Source organism: Oncorhynchus kisutch, linkage group LG7 (genome assembly GCF_002021735.2).
Source record: "Oncorhynchus kisutch isolate 150728-3 linkage group LG7, Okis_V2, whole genome shotgun sequence".
Classification (NCBI taxonomy): Eukaryota; Metazoa; Chordata; class Actinopteri; order Salmoniformes; family Salmonidae; genus Oncorhynchus; species Oncorhynchus kisutch.
Genome location: NC_034180.2, coordinates 22,388,175 through 22,408,677, shown reverse-complemented (window position 1 = coordinate 22,408,677; position 20,503 = coordinate 22,388,175). Strand labels below are relative to the sequence as shown.

At 41.9% G+C, this 20,503-nt stretch overlaps 1 protein-coding gene across 1 annotated transcript in view; it reads right to left on the bottom strand.

The window, feature by feature from the left end:
• Positions 1-20,503, bottom strand: part of LOC109894312 (tyrosine-protein kinase receptor TYRO3-like) — a 28,229-nt gene that overhangs the window by 3,579 nt on the left and 4,147 nt on the right. The window contains exons 2-15 of the mRNA XM_020487712.2: positions 17,686-17,869; positions 12,714-12,814; positions 11,440-11,610; positions 8,585-8,671; positions 8,261-8,376; positions 7,542-7,722; positions 3,733-3,875; positions 2,858-2,996; positions 2,591-2,717; positions 1,963-2,057; positions 1,738-1,833; positions 1,380-1,460; positions 804-896; positions 460-581 (exon numbers count right to left, since the gene is read on the bottom strand). Coding sequence (XP_020343301.1) covers positions 460-581; positions 804-896; positions 1,380-1,460; positions 1,738-1,833; positions 1,963-2,057; positions 2,591-2,717; positions 2,858-2,996; positions 3,733-3,875; positions 7,542-7,722; positions 8,261-8,376; positions 8,585-8,671; positions 11,440-11,610; positions 12,714-12,814; positions 17,686-17,869 — 1,736 coding nt within the window. The remainder of the gene's footprint in view (positions 1-459; positions 582-803; positions 897-1,379; positions 1,461-1,737; positions 1,834-1,962; positions 2,058-2,590; positions 2,718-2,857; positions 2,997-3,732; positions 3,876-7,541; positions 7,723-8,260; positions 8,377-8,584; positions 8,672-11,439; positions 11,611-12,713; positions 12,815-17,685; positions 17,870-20,503) is intronic.

The following is a 20,503-nucleotide window of genomic DNA, read 5'->3' as shown; positions in this document are numbered from 1 at the left end:
GGAGGAGACCGGTTAAAGAAGGATTTTTAAGCCTTGAGACAATTAAGACATGTATTGTGTATGTGTGCCACTCAGAGGGTGAATGGGCAAGACAAAAGTTAAGAGCCTTTGAACGGGGTATGGTATTAGGTGTCAGGCCCACCGGTTTGAGTGTGTGACAAGAACTGCAACGCTGCACGCTCAACGGTTTACCGTGTGTATCAAGAATGGTCCACCACGCAAAGGACATCCAGCCAACTGGACACAGCTGTGGGACGCATTGGAGTCAACATGGGCCAGCATCCCTGAGGGATGCTTTCAACACCTTGTGGAGCTCATGCCCTGACAATTTGAGGCTGTTCTGAAGGCAAAAGGGGGTGCAACTCAATATTAAGGAATGTGTTGCTAATGTTTTGTACACTCAATGTATCTATTTTAGTATGCATACAAGTGTGTATAAAATGTTTAGGGGGCACTCACAAAGGGCTCGTCTCCAAGGCGGGACAAGAGCAGAAATGTGTGAAGGTCCCCGTGCTTCATGAATGGCAGGATAACCATGGGGATGGGCAACCGTTGCTGAGGCCGACTGTGCAAACTCACTCCTGGAGGACCAAAACATATTCAATATAATCAACAACTCACTGCATTGAGTTGCTGTAATGACAGTTACAACTCTTTCTCTGATCCTAAGGAGCCTACTTGTACCTGTTTGTAGAATATATTATTATTTGTAATCTAGCAATGCCTTTTGTAAATAAAGTTGTCATGAATTTAATTGAAATAAAAGTTGGCCTAAGTCATGGGTTTCTTTCTTCACTACTAACCAATGAGCTGGATGACATTAGGATGATCGAAGTCCTTCATATGAGAAGCCTCCTTCAGGCACTGTTCAATATCACATGACGAGTTGATATCCGCTGATGGGAGAAAAAAAAAAGTTAGCACGACTTGCAAGGACGTATTAGTTCACATCAGGGGTGAAAGTAAGCCGGTATGGAGTTCTATGCAAAATAAATAGTGGGGGCACGCCATAGGCCTACCGGTAAAACATGACTCTTATCACAATAATAATAATAATTAAAAAGTTGTTTGACAATCAGATGAAAACATCATGACTGGTTGTGTTTATGCCACATTAAAACATTTTTTTTTTTTTTAAGATAAGACATTTTAAAAGTGAAACAACACATTTTTACTATTAGACCTACAGCGTACCTCTGAAATGAATAGGGATTCTGTAATTCTATGATTAGGCCCAAGCGTGTGCACACAAAGGAAGTTCCAGAATGGGAAGAAATCTACTTTCACGCCTACTTTCAACTGTTTCAATGTAATATCCACCGACTGTACACATTCATATAAAAAGGCAGTGAAAATGTAGTCTATAGTCGCTCACTCACTTTTGAGCACCTTCACTGCAACTTTCTGTACAGTACTGTCCTCCATCTTTAGGAAGGCCTCACGCACTGAGCCAAACTCACCTACTCAAACACAGAAAATTAAAAATCACTGGCACATTCATCCTGGGACAATAAACACTTTGGTTACAATTCAACATATTCCAAGACATCACAACACAGACATGAGGTCTGCCTTGTTATTTAGCCATACACGGTCATGATTATAGGCCATGCCAGACGTTAGTAAATGTTTTCCTTTGCAGTCGCCAGCATCTACCACATTTTTTCTTTCAGTCAACACTTTTAAGGGTGTGAGCTAGTTTGTATAGAAACGGTACACAAGGAAGCCCTCACCAACCTTTTCCCAACATGTGTCCGAGGGTCAGTAGTCTTTCTGGGATCAGGACGTCTTGCAGTTTGGCCTTTAGATCGTTATTGATACCCAAACTGTCCACTGGTGGGAGACACCGATTTAATTCATTACTCACCACCAAGGTCCACTGACTACAAGCACAGAGTGTCAACAGAGGGCGGCACCTTTATTTGTGGAGGCCGCAAGCCAAACACGACTGACTTTACTTACAGCTGGATTCTGGGAGCTCGGGGCAGGTCCTGTTGAATGACCTGGCTGCAGTGAAGGACACCAAGCGCTCATTCCCTGGGGGATTGAAGACAGACCTGCAATGACAAGCAGAGTCCTGCATTCACATACTGTATGGGCGCCGGCAGTCCGACTGTCTGCAGTATCTACCAGAATCAGAGGCCTGGTTTGAATACTTTATGACTGCACTGTTATTCCTGCTTTGCCTTGGTTTAGTAACCTTGCAGTAAAGTTGCTCCTGTTCAAACACTTCTAAAAATGCATCCTTCCTTCCTTCCTTCCTTGGGGTAATTGGTGAAAGGAATGTAGTGGAAACCTTGCTTTCCCTCATCCAATCATGTCAGCTCAGTGATAAATTTAAGGAAGGTAGGTTGCAGTCATAAAGTATTCAAACAATGCCTCTGATTCTGGTAAATACTGCAGACCGTAGGCCTATATATATATATATAAAGTCAGTGGGGGGGGGGGGGGGGACCTGGCAGCTGTTTACAGTAGGTCAGTCAATTCATTAAAATACTGCTTTTAGCCCATGCAAATTAATTTAAAACAGAAAATAATGTTTATTTGAAAGGCTTTGGCCTGGTCTAGTAAGAGAGCAATGGTAGTATACCCAAACTGTGTCTCCTTCCCTCTGCGGTGCACTAGGACTGTCAAGAGAAGCCCCACCATGGTGGCCACCAGCAGGCCCAACAGAAGACCCACCCACATATGGCCTCTCTGCATCTGGGCTGCCAATGCTGTGTGGAATACACACACACACATTACAAACTGGCTTTACATACAGCACAACACCCTGTCACCTTCAAATTTGGAACATAGGTTTTAAAACAACTAGAGTGACAGGGCTTATAATGGAGAGTGAGAGGGGCTCACTGACCTGAGGCGGGCATGACCAGTACAGGCTGGCTCCAGGGCCCACAACCAGCCACTGTACACGCCGACACGTGGAAGGTGGCGTTGAAGAAACGACCTCCACCGGACAGGTGGGCCACATTCTCTTTAAAGAACAGAGCCTCCTGGAACACAACAACCAAAGTATGTCAGTGTGTATGGTCTACATAAGACATGCTTTGAGTTGAAGAAACCTTTTTAAAAAGCTTCCACCGCAAGGGAGTGCTAGGCTTTTTACATTTTTTACACAACACACATTATGCTTTGGAACTGCTGAATACTGAGAAGGCCCTGCAATTGGGTCTCGGACCACCTGACAGGCCGCCCCCAAGTGGTGAAGGTAAGAAACCAAATCTATATGCTGATCCTTAACACGGTGGCCCCACAAGGGTGTGTGCTCAGCCCCCTCCTGTACTCCCTGTTCACCCATAACTGCGTGGCCACGCACGCCTCCAACTCGATCATCAAGTTAGCAGACGACACAAGTAGTAGTAGGCTTGATTACCAACAACGACGAGACAGCCTACAGGTAGGAGGTGAGGGCCCTGGGAAAGTGGTGCCAAGAAAATAACCTCTCACTCAACAACAACAAAACAAAGGAGATGATCGTGGACTATCTACATCGATGGGACAGTACTGGAGAAAGTGGACATTTTAAGTTCCTCTGCGTACATGTCACTGACAAACAGAAACGGTCCACCCACACAGACAGTGTGGTGAAGAAGACAACAGCGCCTCTTCAACCTCAGGAGGCTGAAGACATTTGGCTTGTCTGGTGTGTGGTAGATTTCTCCAGCATGTACAGGTGTATGAGACTGTCTCTCCAGTGTGTACATACACTTGTATGAGGCTGTATCCTACCTGTCCTTCTCCTCCCAGGTTCCACTGGACTTTGTAGGCCATCAGTTTCCCCTGCAGCTCATCGTCCTCCAAGGTCGCCCAGTTAATGGACAGCTGCTGCTCCGTTAGGTCAAATGTCAGGTTCCGGGGGGCAGCAGAGGGCACTGGGGAGGAATAACACACAGGGACGCAGTGTCAATGAAAACCTCTACATTTAACACCTTCAATTTGATCATAAAGAACATTATAAAAAAAGGTAGATTTGGTATACAGTACCAGTCAAAAGTTTAGACACACCTACTCATTCAATTTTTTTTTCTTCTACATTGTAGAATAATAGTGAAGACGTCAAAACTGTGAAATAACACATATGGAATCATGTAGTAAGCAAAGAAAGTGTTAAAGAACACTAAATCTATTTTAGATTTGAGATTCTTCAAAGTAGCCACCCTTTGCCTTCATGACAGCTTTGCACACTCTTGGTATTCTCTCAACCAGATTCATGAGTTGTGTTAACAACCCTGTGTTAACAACCCTCCAGGCGAGCTTCAATGCCATACAACTCTCCTTCCGTGGCCTCCAATTGCTCTTAAATACAAGTAAAACTAAATGCATGCTCTTCAACCGATCGCTGCCTGCACCTGCCCGCCTGTCCAACATCACTACTCTGGACGGTTCTGACTTAGAATATGTGGACACCTACAAATACCTAGGTGTCTGGTTAGACTGTAAACTCTCCTTCCAGACTCACATCAAACATCTCCAATCCAAAGTTAAATCTAGAATTGGCTTCCTATTTCGCAAAAAAAGCATCCTTCACTCATGCTGCCAAACATACCCTTGTAAAACTGACCATCCTACCAATCCTCGACTTCGGCGATGTCATTTACAAAATAGCCTCCAATACCCTAATCAATAAATTGGATGCAGTCTATCACAGTGCCGTCCGTTTTGTCAACAAAGCCTCATATACTACCCACCAGAGTGACCTGTAAGCTCTCGTTGGCTGGCCCTCGCTTCATACTCACCACCAAACCCACTGGCTCCAGGTCATCTACAAGACCCTGCTAGGTAAAGTCCCCCCTTATCTCAGCTCGCTGATCACCATAGCAGCACCCACCTGTAGCAGGCGCTCCAGCAGGTATATCTCTCTGGTCACCCCCAAAACCAATTCTTCCTTTGGCCGTCTCTCCTTCCAGTTCTCTGCTGCCAATGACTGGATAGAACTACAAAAATCTCTGAAACTGGAAACACTTGTCTCCCTCACAAGCTTTAAGCACCAGCTGTCAGAGCAGCTCACAGATTACTGCACCTGTACATAGCCCATCTATAATTTAGCCCAAACTACTACCTCTTTCCCTACTTTCTTTATTTATTTAGCTCCTTTGCACCCCATTATTTCTCTCTACTTTGCACATTCTTCCACTGCAAATCAACCATTCCAGTGTTTTACTTGCTATATTGTATTTACTTCGCCACCATGACTTTTTTATCTCACCTCACTTGCTCACATTGTATATAGACTTATTTTTCTACTGTATTATTGACCGTATGTTTGTTTTACTCCATGTGTAACTCTGTGTTGTTGTGTAACTCTGTGTTGTTGTATGTGTCGAACTGCTTTGCTTTATCTTGGCCAGGTCGCAGTTGTAAATGAGAACTTGTTCTCAACTTGCCTACCTGGTTAAATAAAGGTGAAAAAAAAGAGGAAGTCACCTGGAATGCATTTCAATTAACAGGTGTGCCTTGCTAAAAGTTAATCTGTGAAATCTTTCCTTCTTAATGCGTTTGAGCCAATCAGTTGTGTTTTGACAAGGTAGGGGTGGTATACAGAAGATAGCCCTATTTGGTAAAAGACCAAGTCCATATTATGGCAAGAACAGCACAAATAAACAAAGAGAAACAGTCCATCATTACTTTAAAACATGAAGGTCAGTCAATGTGTAAAATTAAGAACTTTTAAAGTTTCTTCAAGCGCATCGCAAAAACCATCAGGCGCTATGATGAAACTGGCTCTCATGAGGACCGCCACAGGAAAGGAAGACCCCGAGTTAACTACTTCAGATTGCAGCTCAAATAAACGCTTCAGTTCATGAAACAGACACATCAACATTAACTGTTCAGAGGAGACCGTGAATCCGGCCTTCATGGTTGAATTGCTGCAAAGAAACCACTACTCAAGGACACCAATATGAAGAAGAGACTTACTTGGGCCAAGAAACACGAGCAATGGACAATAGACCGGTGGAAATCTGTCCTTTGGTCTGATGAGTCCAAATGTGAGATTTTTGGTCCCAACTGCCGTGTCTTTGTGAGACGCATAGTTGGTGAACAGATGATCTTGCATGTGTGGTTCCCGCCGTGAAGCATGGAGGAGGTGGTGTGATGGTGCTTTGCTGGTGACATGGTCTGTGATTTATTTAGAATTTAAGGCAGACTTAACCAGCATGTCTACCACAGCATTCTGCAGCGATACGCCATCCCACCTGATTTGCGCTTAGTGGGACTATCATTTGTTTTTCAACAGGACAATGACCCAACACACCTCCAGGCTGTGTAAGGGCTATTTGACCAAGAAGGAGAGTGGTGTGCTGCATCAGATGATCTGGCCTCCACAATCACCCGACCTCAACCCAAATTAGATGGTTTGGGATGAGTTGGACCGCAGAGTGAAGGAAAAACAGCCAAGTGCTCTGCATATGTGGGAAATCCTTCAAGACTGTTGTAAAAGCATTCCAGGTGAAGCTGGTTGACAGAATGCCAAGAGTGTGCAAAGCTGTCATCAAGGCAAAGTGTGGCTACTTTGAAGAACCTAAAATATATTGATTTGTTTAACACTTTTTTTCTTACTAGATGATTCCATAGATGTTATTTCATAGTTTATTTCTTCACTATTATTCTACAATGTAGAAAATTGTATAAATAAAGAAAAACCCTTGAATGAGTAGGTGTGTCCAAACTTTTGACTGGTACTGTATGTCAATGCGGTCACTGTAAACTTGTGCTACTGCCATCAAGCAGTTCATTATTTAAAACACCATCTGCTCTAAAACTCAGGAGAGATTTGCAAGGAGAGGGAAATCACTAATCAATTAGTATCTTTGACCTAACAGCACTCACTAAAAATTGGTTGATCTCTAAGAGTGAGAGCCCATGGTCTCCCTGTAGTGGTATTCCTGACCAGCATGTGGGGACACTGAGGCAACAGGCCTTAGTTCAGCACTGCAACACATTGATTTGGATTGAGGGCATGCACAATGGTTCATTGTACCAACAGTACTGGAATCAACTGGCCTGTGTCCAGCACTGCCAGTTTACCATCAAGGTCACCCCCAGAAACCCCAACTGCACTGCTCCGCTCATCAGACTCCCTCCCATGACCACATCCTAAACTTTGCTGCATGTATGTACCCCTTATCTCAACAACAAACCTTATTTAAAACCTATCAAATTAGACTAAAAGTTAAAGGATTTAGTTCATGTTCTAGTACTTTGACAGTGTAACAACTTTGAAAAGTCGGCTGAGGCACAGAGGGCCAACAAACATGAAGCATTACATTATATTCCCATTGTGTTAAGGTTGCCACTTGCCATATTGTTGCATGAATCATCATGTGCTTTTGATGTCCAGCTGGTGAAGTAGTTGGTTGACCATGTGTGTATACTAAATGGCACCCTATTCCCTAAGTAGTGCACTACTTTTGACCGGGGGCCCATAAATAGTGCAATGGGGAATAGGGAGACATTTGGGGCGCACCCAATGACAAAAAAACTGTTGATGAACAAAAGAGCTGATATGTCATTATGTATTCTATTGGCTGGATGCCCACCTGCTTCTGGTGTCTGAAAGTCTAGCCAGCCAGAGAATAGGGAGGTCCCAACCTCATTGTCACAGCACACTCTAACACTGTAGTTGGAGTAGCAGCTCAGCCCACTGAGGATCTGTTGGAATGGTGGAACCTTTACACGCTGGTCCAGAAGTTCCACCTTCCTCCCAGAGTTCTTAGACATCTGCAAGAGGAAGGAAGGAAGGAAAACATTCCATAATTGTGAAAGTTCAAGGAAAAATGTCAGAGCGTGTGGGAAAAAAATGCATGATATGTCATCCATCTTTTGAGGTGAAATTCTCGTGTTTTCGTCAGCAAATTCTTTCATTCAAAGAACGAAAAATAATAATACTCAAGACGCTGCCCCCCAAAAAATAAAGAATTATTTTCATTTTCTCAATCTTGACTAAGCATTGATCCAAGGCATGAATATCAATTTTGATGGTTGTCACTCCCATCCTAAATTGCACTGACAGACGACTTTCAACAACCACATCTCTTAAAAATGCGTAAATATATTTAACTGCTGACTGAGTGTGTCAGTTTGCTGGCATATTCCATGACTGCTTTATTGAACATCCACATTTAGGAATTCAGTCACAGGGTTATTTGATTAAGGAATTTAGCCAAATCCACAGCACTGGCCAGCCATCTCAGTTGTGCCGGTTTAGTTCCTTTTTATCTGTGGGACTGGAGTATTAGAATATAATACAATTCTTTACCTGGATGGTGCAGGCCGACAGGTCAGAGTGTCCAGTGAAGCCTGGGCTCCAGGCCAGCGTGACATTGTTGTCCACCATGTGGACCACCTGCACACCTTTAGGGGCTGCTGGGAGGACTGCAGTCAAAGAAAAAGACAGGGATTTAGATTTACTAACATCCAACTCTGCACAGGAGCTGGACGAGGAGCAGACAAGAAGAGCTAAGTAACAGCAGCGTACTGCGATGTGCATTGATTAGCCGGTCTTCATCAGGCAGCATATTCAATTTGAAAAGCAAATGCCTTGGTCACACATGACAACACTGAATATTCATGAATTAGTCACCTTTAATGTGCACAGTGCCTGTTCGCGATACTGAGATACCTCTGGCATTCTTGGCTTCGCAGTAGAACTTGATGCTGTTATTCACACCTACAGGGAAAGGGAACAGAGGTGGGAGACATGTTAAGTGAGGTACGCAAACCAGAGCCCTTTAAAAAGGTGAGGGTTCAGTCGATGCCAAAAGAGTGAATTAAACCAGTCCCCTGCTACTATGCCTGACCAACAGTTTGTTTCTCCCATGTAAATGAGTCATTTTCACACTGGGAACAGTATAAAATGCATACCACAGTGGGTTACTAATATATATATATATATATATATATATGAATGTATCATCTGGATTTCCACAACCTCAGCGGCAACCGGTAGTGAAATTGCCACATCTCCAGACATCTTGTGCACTGAAAAAACCTGTATTTTATTCACGCCTAACTTGGATAAGGATCTAAGGGTTTCGAAACCACCAATTTGCACAAACCAGCTACTGAAACTACAGCACTGAAACACAAGGAGTGCACAAGGAATAACTCCTAACCTAGACCGACATTGTTAAGCCTTGTATCACTTTCCTTGAGCTAATCCTTCATGACAAACACAGTTACAGGAAGGCTTGTGTTGTGTGTGTGTGTGTGTGCATTTTTATATCCTAGCAGGGACCAGAAGTCCTCACAAGGATAGTAAAACAAGGACAATTTGGATAAGTGGGGACATTTCGCCGGTCCCCACAAGGAAAATGTTATTTTAGGCTTAGGTTTACAAGTTGGGTAAAGGTGAGGTTAAGGGTAAGGGAAATAGAATTTTGAATGAGAATCAATTGTTAGTGTGTGTGTGTACTGTACAGTACAGTGAACAATATCAGGCAATAAGGGCCACTACCTGGTTAGTCATCCACTGACTGACAGAAAAACATGCCAGGGTCATAACAGGGAACCATCAGCTGGACTGAAACGCATCTGGTTACTCTCACATTCCAAGGAAACATCCGTCTCTGGTAGCCAGATAGGAAAACATCAGCTGTTAAGTGGAGTATCTGGCTACTTCATTCCTGTTAACCTGTTAAGTGGAGTATCTGGCTACTTCATTCCTGACTCAGAGTTAGAACTCAGCAGCAAAGTCTTTGTACCCATCCCAAATGGCACCCTCTTCCCTATTTAGTGCACTACTTTTGACCAGAGCCCTGGGGCCAGTTAAATAGGACAGAGGAACTAAACCAGCTAAACATAAGCAGGAAATGAAGGAGGAGAGCCACTAAGGCGAAAGGCTTACATATCACGAGAAGGGAATGAATCAGACTTCCAATGAACAATCCACTGGCTGGTGTCTACACGTATCAAACATTTACACTTGTACGCGTTCTCAACCAATTACAGCGCATTTCCACTCTCAAGTCATAACATTTGTTCTTTCTGATAAGGGGAATCATTACAGGTTTCCTTATCTATAGCCAACAAGGAAACACGTCATACAGTGCTGTGCCCATAGACAAAAAAAACACTGTGTATTTACTCGTAGACATCAGCATAGCATAGACATAACATCGGAGTGTAAACCCTCAGAGGAAAGCGCAAGAAAGCCCTTCATTAGCGTTCCACCCACTGAGAATAACCTTTGGCTTCGTTCTACCATTAAAACAGTTCTATTTCCAACTCACGCACAAATCTCTAAGAGCAGCTTGAAAGCCATAAAACCATGATCCCTTCCTTGCAAAGTATGACTAATGTCTGAGTTGCTCTTACAACAGACGGATGGCGGTCCACCTTATTGAACTAACAGCACTAACAGTCTGATCAGACATATGATTCATATGTCATTTTCTGACTTGTTAAATCAATAGAGGATATTTCTCAATCGTCTTTCATCAGTTCCTGAAATCAGGAACAGCAGTGGAGAAGGTGGAATGTTTTAAGTTCCTCGTTGTACACAACCCCGACAAAACTGAAATGGTCCACGCACACAGACAGTGTTGTGAAGAAGGCGCAACAGCACCTCTTGAACCTCCGGAGGCTGAAGAAATGTGGCTTGTCACCAAAAACCCTCACTAACTTCTACAGGTGCACAATTGAGAGCATCCTGTCGGGCTGTATCACCGCCTGGTACGGCAACTTCACCGCCCACAACCACAGGTCTCTCCAGAGGGTGGTGCGGTCTGCACAATGCATCACCGGGGGCAAAATAGCTGCCCTCCAGGACACCTACAAACCCCGATGACACAGGAAGGCAAACAAAAAAAATCAAGGACAATAACCAGCCGAGCCACTACCTGTTCACCCCACTTCCATGTACAGGTGCAAAGCTGGGACCGTGAGACTGAAAAATACAGCTTCTATCTCAAGGCCAGACTGTTAAACAGCCATCACTAGCACAGAAAGGCTGCTGCCTACATACAGACTTGAAATCATTGGCCACTTTAATAAATGGAACACTAGTCACTTTAATAATGCCACTTTAATGTTCCCATATCTTGCATTACTCATCTCAAATGTATATACACTGTATCCTTCACTATCTACCCTTTACCATCTATTGTATCTAAGCTGCGTTGTCACTGCTCATCCATGTATTTTATATATTCTCATCCCATTCCTTTACTAGATTGTGTGCATTAGGTTTTGTTGTGGAATTGTTAAATATTACCTGTTAGATACTGCTGCACTGTCGGATCTAGAGGCATAAGCATTTCGCTGCACTCGCAATAACATCTGCTAATCATGTGTATGTGACCAATAAAATTTGATTTGAGTGTCTGAGGGAAGGCATCTCAGATCTTCTCCTCCAATGTGTTTTGAGAAGAAGGCGAGGAGACCGGATGCACGGATTTGAGGGAAAGACTAAAGAGAAACAGCCCGGTAGAGACTTACCGTTAACACGGAGTACAGATGGTGAGGAGGTGGCATCACCCTTCTGTACTCCCCCCAGCCACCAGAGCACCTCCACAGGGTCCGGGGGGCCCACAGCAGCACACGTCAGGTTAAAGGGCACCCCAGGGAACGTGGCTACATCTTGGGGCTCAAGTATAAAGTTGGGGACACCTGGAGATTGATGGGGAGAGTGAGAGGGAGGGGGGTAAATCCATTTGAATTCAATTACTTTTTGACAGCACCCCTGTTGATTTGAGCGAAACCTTCCATACATATTTGCCCATTGTGGAAGTGCTCAGAAAGTGACTTTTTGGGCCCAGAATGCCAAAACATTCAAGAGATAGAAGGTGCTTAAAAATGGTCAATTATCAACAACAACAAAAAAAAAATAAAGTGCATTTGCATATGTTGTAGATTAGGCTGACCCTAATTGACATAATCTGATGTGTTTGGGTTGTGCCCGCCATTGGTCCAATACAGGGTTGTTGTCATGTTTTGGCTGATAAATTCTATTCCCATTTTAGTACATTTAAATGTCAACTTTCAAAATGGTACCACAAAGACGGTTGGAGGTCCACACATCAGAGAATGTTGACTTGAATGGGAATTAAATTATGTCAACCCTCCATAGGAAACCCAGCAAAAATCATAGAAATATAGATCGAATACACATGACCATTTAAGTTGACAGACGGTGGGTAGACCAGCGGCCATCTTTGAGGTAGTAAAAAATTCAATGTTGTACCAGATAAATTGCAGGGATAGGTCCATTCTATTAATTCTATTTCTAGGATTAAAATGGTCACCCACCCTGTATTCAAGAGCTTGTTGTCTCAACCGATGTCGGGCACAACAAACACCTCAGATGTAAAGTAGGGTGTAAGCTACAACATCTGCAAATATGAAGAAAAAAATGACTAAAATCAGAATTTTTACTAATAACCGTTAAAAGGTCAAACAAACTTAAAGGAAAATAGTTTCACAGCCCAGTTTGAAGCTTTTAAATGATATCAAATTCAACCGTTTATGTTTTCCAGTGATGAAGACTTGGATGTCTCATGGTATGAAAATGGCTAAACTTTGAGCACCTTTATCTCCTGAATTCGTTCAGGTGCCGAACAAGAGTCACTTTCTGACCACTTCTTCCATAGGCAAACATGTATGGAACGTTTTGTTTAAATCAAAAGGGATGTTGTCAAAAATGTATCGAATTCAAATGGATTTACCAAGACACAGGCATACAGACAGAGGGCTAAATGTATTGATTGATTTACCCTCGACTGTTATCCAGGCGGGCTCAGAGGAGATGGTCAAGCCATGGAACTCTACCTCACACCAGTACTTCCCTGCATCCTGTTGCTGGACAGACTTCACACTGAAACCACCCGGACAGATAGACACTCAGTGATTCCCCTAGTACTTTACATGAGATGCTAAATAATGCACATTTCAAAATGATAATGGGTCTCGCCGCCTCTAGGCCACATTTAGGTAAAAGCCCATCACATAAATTGGGTAGGAGACGAAAAAGGAGAATAAAACAAAGATAAATAACCCCTTGAGGATATGTTGAGAGATGGAGTAGGAAGCTAACTAATTGGATCAATGAACTAGCTTGGGGCAGGAGTACAATGTGCATTTGTGTTAGGAGTCACTCAGGAAATCACTGTGAGCATTGACAGGTCATAATCACTCATAGGTTTGGTACATTACTTTCTAAACGTAATTCAGTACAGTTACCTGTCCAATTGTAATCTGATTACATTCAGTTACTTTTCGATTACTTTCCCCTTATTAAGAGGCATTAGAAGACAAAAACGTATGTTACAGATTTATCCTGCAATACATGTCGTTCAATGTTAAAAGGTTTACATAGCTGGCCAAATATGGATATTCAATTTTACTTTATTTATTTTATTTATGGGTTGGTTATGTAGGCTTCTTCTAACCCATCGCTTTCTACTACATATAATACAATTAAATGATATCTTTACATTAAAACAACCAAGGTCTATTACAATTCCAGTCATTCCAATAAATGGTATACCCCTTGATCTTCAAGAATAGGACTTATGGAGGTATAGATTAGCCAAATTGCTTTATCTGAGCTTAACCCCAAAACTAAGGACTTATTAGCCTGCCCTACTCTGTTGTTTATGATTTTGTTGTCATGGAGGACTGATTGGGCTTAAAAAACAAATGCTAACTGGAATGGCATGCTTTGAGCACGACTGAAAAGTGCTATTTGCATTTGCTATAGGCCTATTGTTTACCTTTTTGTTGGGGACACTATAATATCTTGATAATATGCAGATGTTTAAAGGGCAAATCCACAGAGGAAAACATAACAAAACAGACGCCCCGCCTCTGTTTTGGTAAAAAAACTGAGGGTTGGGCCTGGAGAAATGTAACCCCTCTCAGATTAAGACACATGACTGTTTTAACCATGTTATGAGGCTATACAGTGTTTGTTTACATTTACAATGTTTACAAACGTTGGAGTAAAACAAGCTTATATTTTGGGTTCTCATGCAGTGTGACAGTTGAACTAAGCTCATGAGGCATTTCTAAGTTATATTCTTCAAGAATCAAAAGGATATATAATTTATAAATCCAAAAATGAATGTTGCAACAACAGATTGCCCATTTAAGTCTATCAAAAGTGTGCGAGTGTGAGCATGTGTCCATTAGGCCTATGCATTGAAAAAATATATATAATAATCAGTGTGAATTTGTTGAGCAATAAAAGCCATTTTTATTCCATAGGCTGTGATCTGCACTATGCAGCTGTTGCATGAGCGCATGTCACTGGCTGTCCACTGGATTCAAAAAATAATGATTGGTAGGCAGTTTAAACTTCTTGAATTCAACCATTATTGGGTTCAAATACACATTTAGATGTGTGAACAGCCATCCACAACAACCACAATCCGTAAGGCGCACATAGCTAAATGAGAGAGTAGCAGTGTGATTCACATCAATGCGCTATGTAGACATCATAATAAGTGATATCCGTATCGCCTTAAACTACACCCCTGCTGTCATCCTTACCCCCAAGCGTTTATTCAAGTTGGATGATCTTAGAATGCCGAAGGCAGTCGCACCATTTGAAGACATAGCTTGGCCTGTAGCCTACAAAAGCCTATTCCTGCTCTTTTCCCACGATCCATCGAACACATTTGGTGTGTCATCATAGTGGTCTCTGACTTCTGGTCAGACTCGCTCAGGTGGAACAAACTTACATTTGCGCCTTTTTTCAATGCAGATTTGAATGTCATTGAGAAATCAGAAGCGTCAAATATTTTTTTCCACAAACATCCTTTCTGAATTTAAAAGTAATCATCTAGTTTTACAAAAGTATCTTTAATTGGATTAAAATATTTTTGATGGTAATGTAAGGGATTACAGTTACCGTTTTTTTTGTAATCTGTTACTCCCCAACCCTGCCCACTTCTGACACCAATCATCACCAAACTCACCACTCCAACCATTGAAGGACAAGTCACTAGACCATAGAAATATGATAGAAATCATTCTACATTTATATCTATCACATCATTCTAGTTCTTTAGACTAGACACAGCATACGGGTGAATGTCCCTGGTATCTAGGACATTCGTGTCTGTGTGATGAGCAGGAAACAGGGAAAATGTTTCAGACTTTAGAGAGATCAAACTGAAGACCTTCGAGCTTCAGTGCATGAGATGAACAGAAACGGCTACCAATGGCGATGCAAGTTCACTTTACCAGCAGGTCCAGCAGTCTGCCTCCAGCTTTACGTAACTCACAGACAGATGCAGCTGACTGCATTACAATCACCTCTTCGGGGTCTGGTTTACGGTAAGGGTAGACCCCTTGCTTTCTCCACTCCAGTCATGTTATTTACAGTTTCTTTTCTCTTTCTGACAGGGATAAAGACTCCCCAAGCCGATTATTAAACCTCCCCCAACACCACCCAAAACCTGCTGAAAACCTGTAAGTTCTACTCTGCCATATTTAGCAGACCTGCGTTAAAAAACTATCTGAAATAATTAGCTTGATTAAGCTTACCCATTGCAATTTGACCGAATAGAAATTCCCAGAAGTGCAAAACCCACCTATATGGCATTTCAGGCAGGCCAAAGCAAACACTAAGTATTTTGAAAGATTTAAAATAGTCTGATGTTGAGCCTCTTGGTGGTAAGAGTAGGTAACAACACAACCTCCATGCTGATCCTCAACACAGGTGCCCCTCAGAGGGATGTGTGCTCAGTCCCCTCCTGTAGTCCCTCACTCATGACGGCACGGCCAGGCACGACTCCAACACCATCATTAAGTTTGCCAATGACACAACAGTGGTAGGCCTGATCACCGACAACGATGAGACAGCCTATAGGGAGGAGGTCAGAGACCTGGCCGTGTGGTGCCAGAATAACAACCTATCCCTCAACGTAACCAAGACAAAGGAGATGATTGTGGACTACAGGAAAAAGAGGACCGAGCACGCCCCCATTCTCATCGACGGGGCTGCAGTGGAGCGGGTTGAGAGCTTCAAGGTCCTTGGCGTCCACATCACCAACAAACTAACCTGGTCCAAGCACACCAAGACAGTTGTGAAGAGGGCACGGCAAAACCTATTCCCCCTCAGGAGACAGAAAAGATTTGGCATGGGTCTGAAGGGTTAAAGTTGATTTTGGGGGTCTTCTAAAGACCCCCACCATTGATTATGTTGTTATTAATTTGCTTACGTGCCATTATACTTATGCTCACTGTATAGCTGAATATTGAGGCCTCTGTCTGTGTCTAGCTCTCTGCCAAAACCCGCAGCCCTGTGTCTGTGAGAAAAGGTGAGATAAGGGACGGAGGGTGATAGCGAGAGAGAGCGACAGCGTCTGTTTTTCTCTGCAACAAGGGCAGATTTGCATACTACTGAGACAGGTTCTCAGAAACCTTGTGTTGAGAATAACTTATTTTAGCTGCACATGCAGGTTTTGACATAGGAGACATTTTGAGTGTTCCTTATTTGTTAAGTAAACAACAGAGCCCAGAAAAGTGGAACCAACAGGTCCTCAGAACCTCAAAAGGTTCTACAGCTGCACCATTGAGAGCATCCTGACTGGTTGCGTCACTGCCTGGTACGGTAACTGGCCCAGTACATCACTGGGGCAAAGCTTCCTGCCATCCAGGACCTCTATACCAGGTGGTGTCAGAGGAAGGCCCAAAAAATATGTCAAAAACTCCACCCACCCTAGTCATAGACTCTTTCTGCTGCTGCATGGCAAGCGTTTACCGGAGCGCCAAGTCTAGGTCCAAAACGCTTCTAAACAGCTTCTACCCCCAAGCCATAAGACTCCTGAACACCTAATCAAATGGCTACCCATTTGACTATTTGCATTCCCCCCCCCCCCCTTTAACACCACTGCTACCCTCTGTTGTTATCATCTATGCAGTCACCTTAATAACTTTACCTACATGTAACATATTACCTCAATTAACCGGTGCCCCTGCACATCGACTCTGTACCGGTAGCCCCTGTATATAGCCTCACTTATTATTTTACTGCTGCCCTTTAATATTTTGTTACTTTTATTTCTTATCCGTATTTTTTTTAAATGCATTGTTGATTAGGGGCTTGTAAGTAAGCATTTCACTGTTGTATTCGGCGCATGTGACTAATACAATTTGATTTGAGTCAGATAAAGTCTGCTCGTGTAAATTCAGTAACGTTGTCAGTCTGCCTTAAATACTGGATTTAAGGCAGACTGACAACGTTACTGAATTCACACAAGAGCAAAGACTTTTGAAGGATAAAAAAAGACAATGCTTTAAGCTACAATTAATGTTATTTGACAAGCTTTATGATTAAACTTAGAAGCACTTTCTCTGACTTTTCAACTAACTGGATATCTACTAGTCTCCTGTGAAGCTGATCTGGTGATGGTGAGCTCAGTGCTTTGCAACACTCCAAGGAAAGGTTCGTTTCCTTGTGATAATGATGACGCTTCACAAAAACAGCCTCCAAATGATTTCTGGTGAAATGCACTGATTACAGCAGTGTGAAATCTAATCTCTCTCTGTGCTTAGGTACTCTACTCCATCTGGTAGAACTATCTATACCCATCTGCCTAAACAATGATTAGAAATCTAAACTGAAGCATCACTCACCACTCCTTGCTCTTCCCACAAGAGCCAGAGTGACAGATAACAAGATAAAAGTTCAACATTATGTTCTCACAATAAAGTAGGAGACTGAACCAAAGCGCTGACCTGTGGAAGGTCTCCCAGTGGTGTTGCTCGATGGGGATGTACATCTGGTCTGTGCTGTACAGCTTCTCCCCATCCTTCATCCACACGATCTCCGGCTCACTCAGGCCCTCGACGCAACAACCCAGGCGAGCCGTGTTGCCCTGGGTTACTGTGAGGTTGGTGGGGTTCTTGGTGAACAGGAGTCCTAGAAGTCACAGGTCAGGACACACCAGAGTTCAATGAGTCACTGATTATTAGCCTAAGCTCATTGTGGTTGATTCTTCTTCACTAGGGTTCCTTCACTACTTTAAAATGGCGTGGTGTGGAAGAAAGGATCATGGATGGGATCTAAGGCAGATTCCAACACACAAGCAGTAGTGAGCGTTACAGGAAAGCTAACTGGATTCCCCTGAAAAAGGTAGCCGACAAAATGGTAAAGGGCAATTACATGGTAACAATTGCCGCGGCTGACTTTTCACTTAAAATGTATGCCAAACAAAAACCATTGATTTCAAAGTTTAAGAAACCACACAACTCAACATGTCACAAAACCACATTCACTGGAAGAACTGTGCAGATGTAAAAGTTGTCACAGAATTTCTGTAAAATCTATTTTCTTTATGTAACCACATTTTCCAAAAACTCTTAAATATCTGCTCTGACTTACAACTCAAAGATGTCTGCAAAAATAATGGAGAGAGTCAGGTATGGCATGAAAGCTTGAGTTATAAAAATATATTTTGGTTATTGAACTACAGTAAGTGACGTGGATTTACATCCGGTAACAGATTTGCCGTAATAGAATTTCATCATGGGTCCCTGATCTTTACTACACAGAGATGCATAATTATGGATATGAATTTCATTTTCTTCATGGTGATGTATCATAAATACGTACACAAAAAGGTAGAAATATGCAATATCCTCTTTTGCATATTTGGGAATTATTCTATACACTGGATATTATTTTAATGAGCTCCGCCATCAAACAAGACCAAATTTGGTTGGTCCAGACCAAATCTGAACCAATCATAGGATGTTAATGTTTCACATGTACAGCACAGTAGAGTTCAGTACAGTACACTATAGTATACCGTAGTGTGCTCTACTGTGTACTGTACAACCACTCTATTCTTCTCTACTGTACAGGACTATAATCTACTTTATTTACTCTACTGAACTATACTAAAGTTTTTTGTACTGTGCTGTCCAAACTTGTGAAACATAGACGTCGTATTAAGAAACGCTATAGATAGAATGAAAGTAGTGTAGAAACCTACCAAAAAAAACTATTGGGCAACAACAAATCCAATCCCTTTTAGACAACTTCCTAGACAAATGTTTTACTGCAATAGCGAAAGTGTAAACTTGTTAGTAGAAAGTCTGAACTATATATTTGACCTTTCAGCTTCCCTATCAAATCTAAAAATGTCAAGCAGACAACCTAAGAAAATGAACAATGACCAAATGGTTTGATGAAGAATGAAAAACCCTAAGAAACAAATTGAGAAACAGATCCAACCAAAAACACAGAAAACCTGGGCCTACGGCTTCACTTTGGTGAAACACAAAAACAATAAAGAAATACACTAAGAAAAAACAGTGGTGTAAAGTATTTCAGTAAAAATACTTGAAAGTACTACTTAAGTCGTATTTTGGGGTATCTGTATTATTTTGACTACTTTTACTTCACTACATTCCTAAAGAAAATAATGTACTTTTTACTCCATACATTTTCCCCTGACACCCAAAAGTACTTGTTACATTTTGAATTTTTTGTAACCTTTATTTAACTAGGCAAGTCAGTTAAGTACACATTCTTATTTACAATGACGGCCTACTGGGGATTGTCTAATTCACACACTTGTCAAGAGAACAACCCTGGTCATCCCTTCTGCCTCTGATCTGGCGGACTCACTAAACACATGCTTTGTTTGTAAATTAGTGTGTTGGAGAGTGCCCCTGGCTATCCACAGATACAAAATAAAAAAGGTCCAGTTTGCTTAATAAGGAATTAAAAATTATTTATACTTTTAATACTTAACTATATTTCAGCAATTACATTTACTTTTGATACTTAAGTATATTTAAAACCAAATACTTTGACTTATACTCAAGTAGTATTTTATTGGGTGACTCACTTTTACTTGAGTAATTTTCTATTAAAAGGCATCTTTACTTTTACTCAAGTATGACAATTGGCTACTAAAATCGAAATAAATAAATCAGCTAAGTGTAATTTAAGAATCGAAACACTTCTGGGAAAATTGGCACACACTGAACAACACAAAAGCTACCCATCCAAAATGGAGATAAACCAAGACTCAAATCTTTTCAGTTCTATAACAAAAGAACAAACATCAAAAACATGTACACCACCGTTCAAAAGTTTGGGGTCACTTATAAATGTCCTGGTTTTTGAAAGAAAATCACATGTTTTGTCCATTAAAATAACACCAAATTGATCAGAAATACAGTGTAGACATTGATAATGTTTTTAATGACTATTGTAGCTGGAAACGGCTGATTTTTTATGGAATATCTACATAGGCGTACAGAGGCCCATTATCAGCAACCATCACTCCTGTGTTCCAATGGCACGTTGTGTTAGCTATCCAAGTTAGAGGTGAAAGAAACACACAACTATTTAGGAGAGGTGCTGGCTAGAGGAGTGGAACACTTAAAAAAAAAAAAAGGAGAGCACAACAAGTGTATCATTTTAAAAGGCTAATTGATCAATAGAAAAAGCTTTTGCACTTATGTTAGTACAGCTGAAAACTGTTGTTCTAATTAAAGACGCAATAAAACTGTCCTTCATTAGGGCTAGTTGAGTATCTGG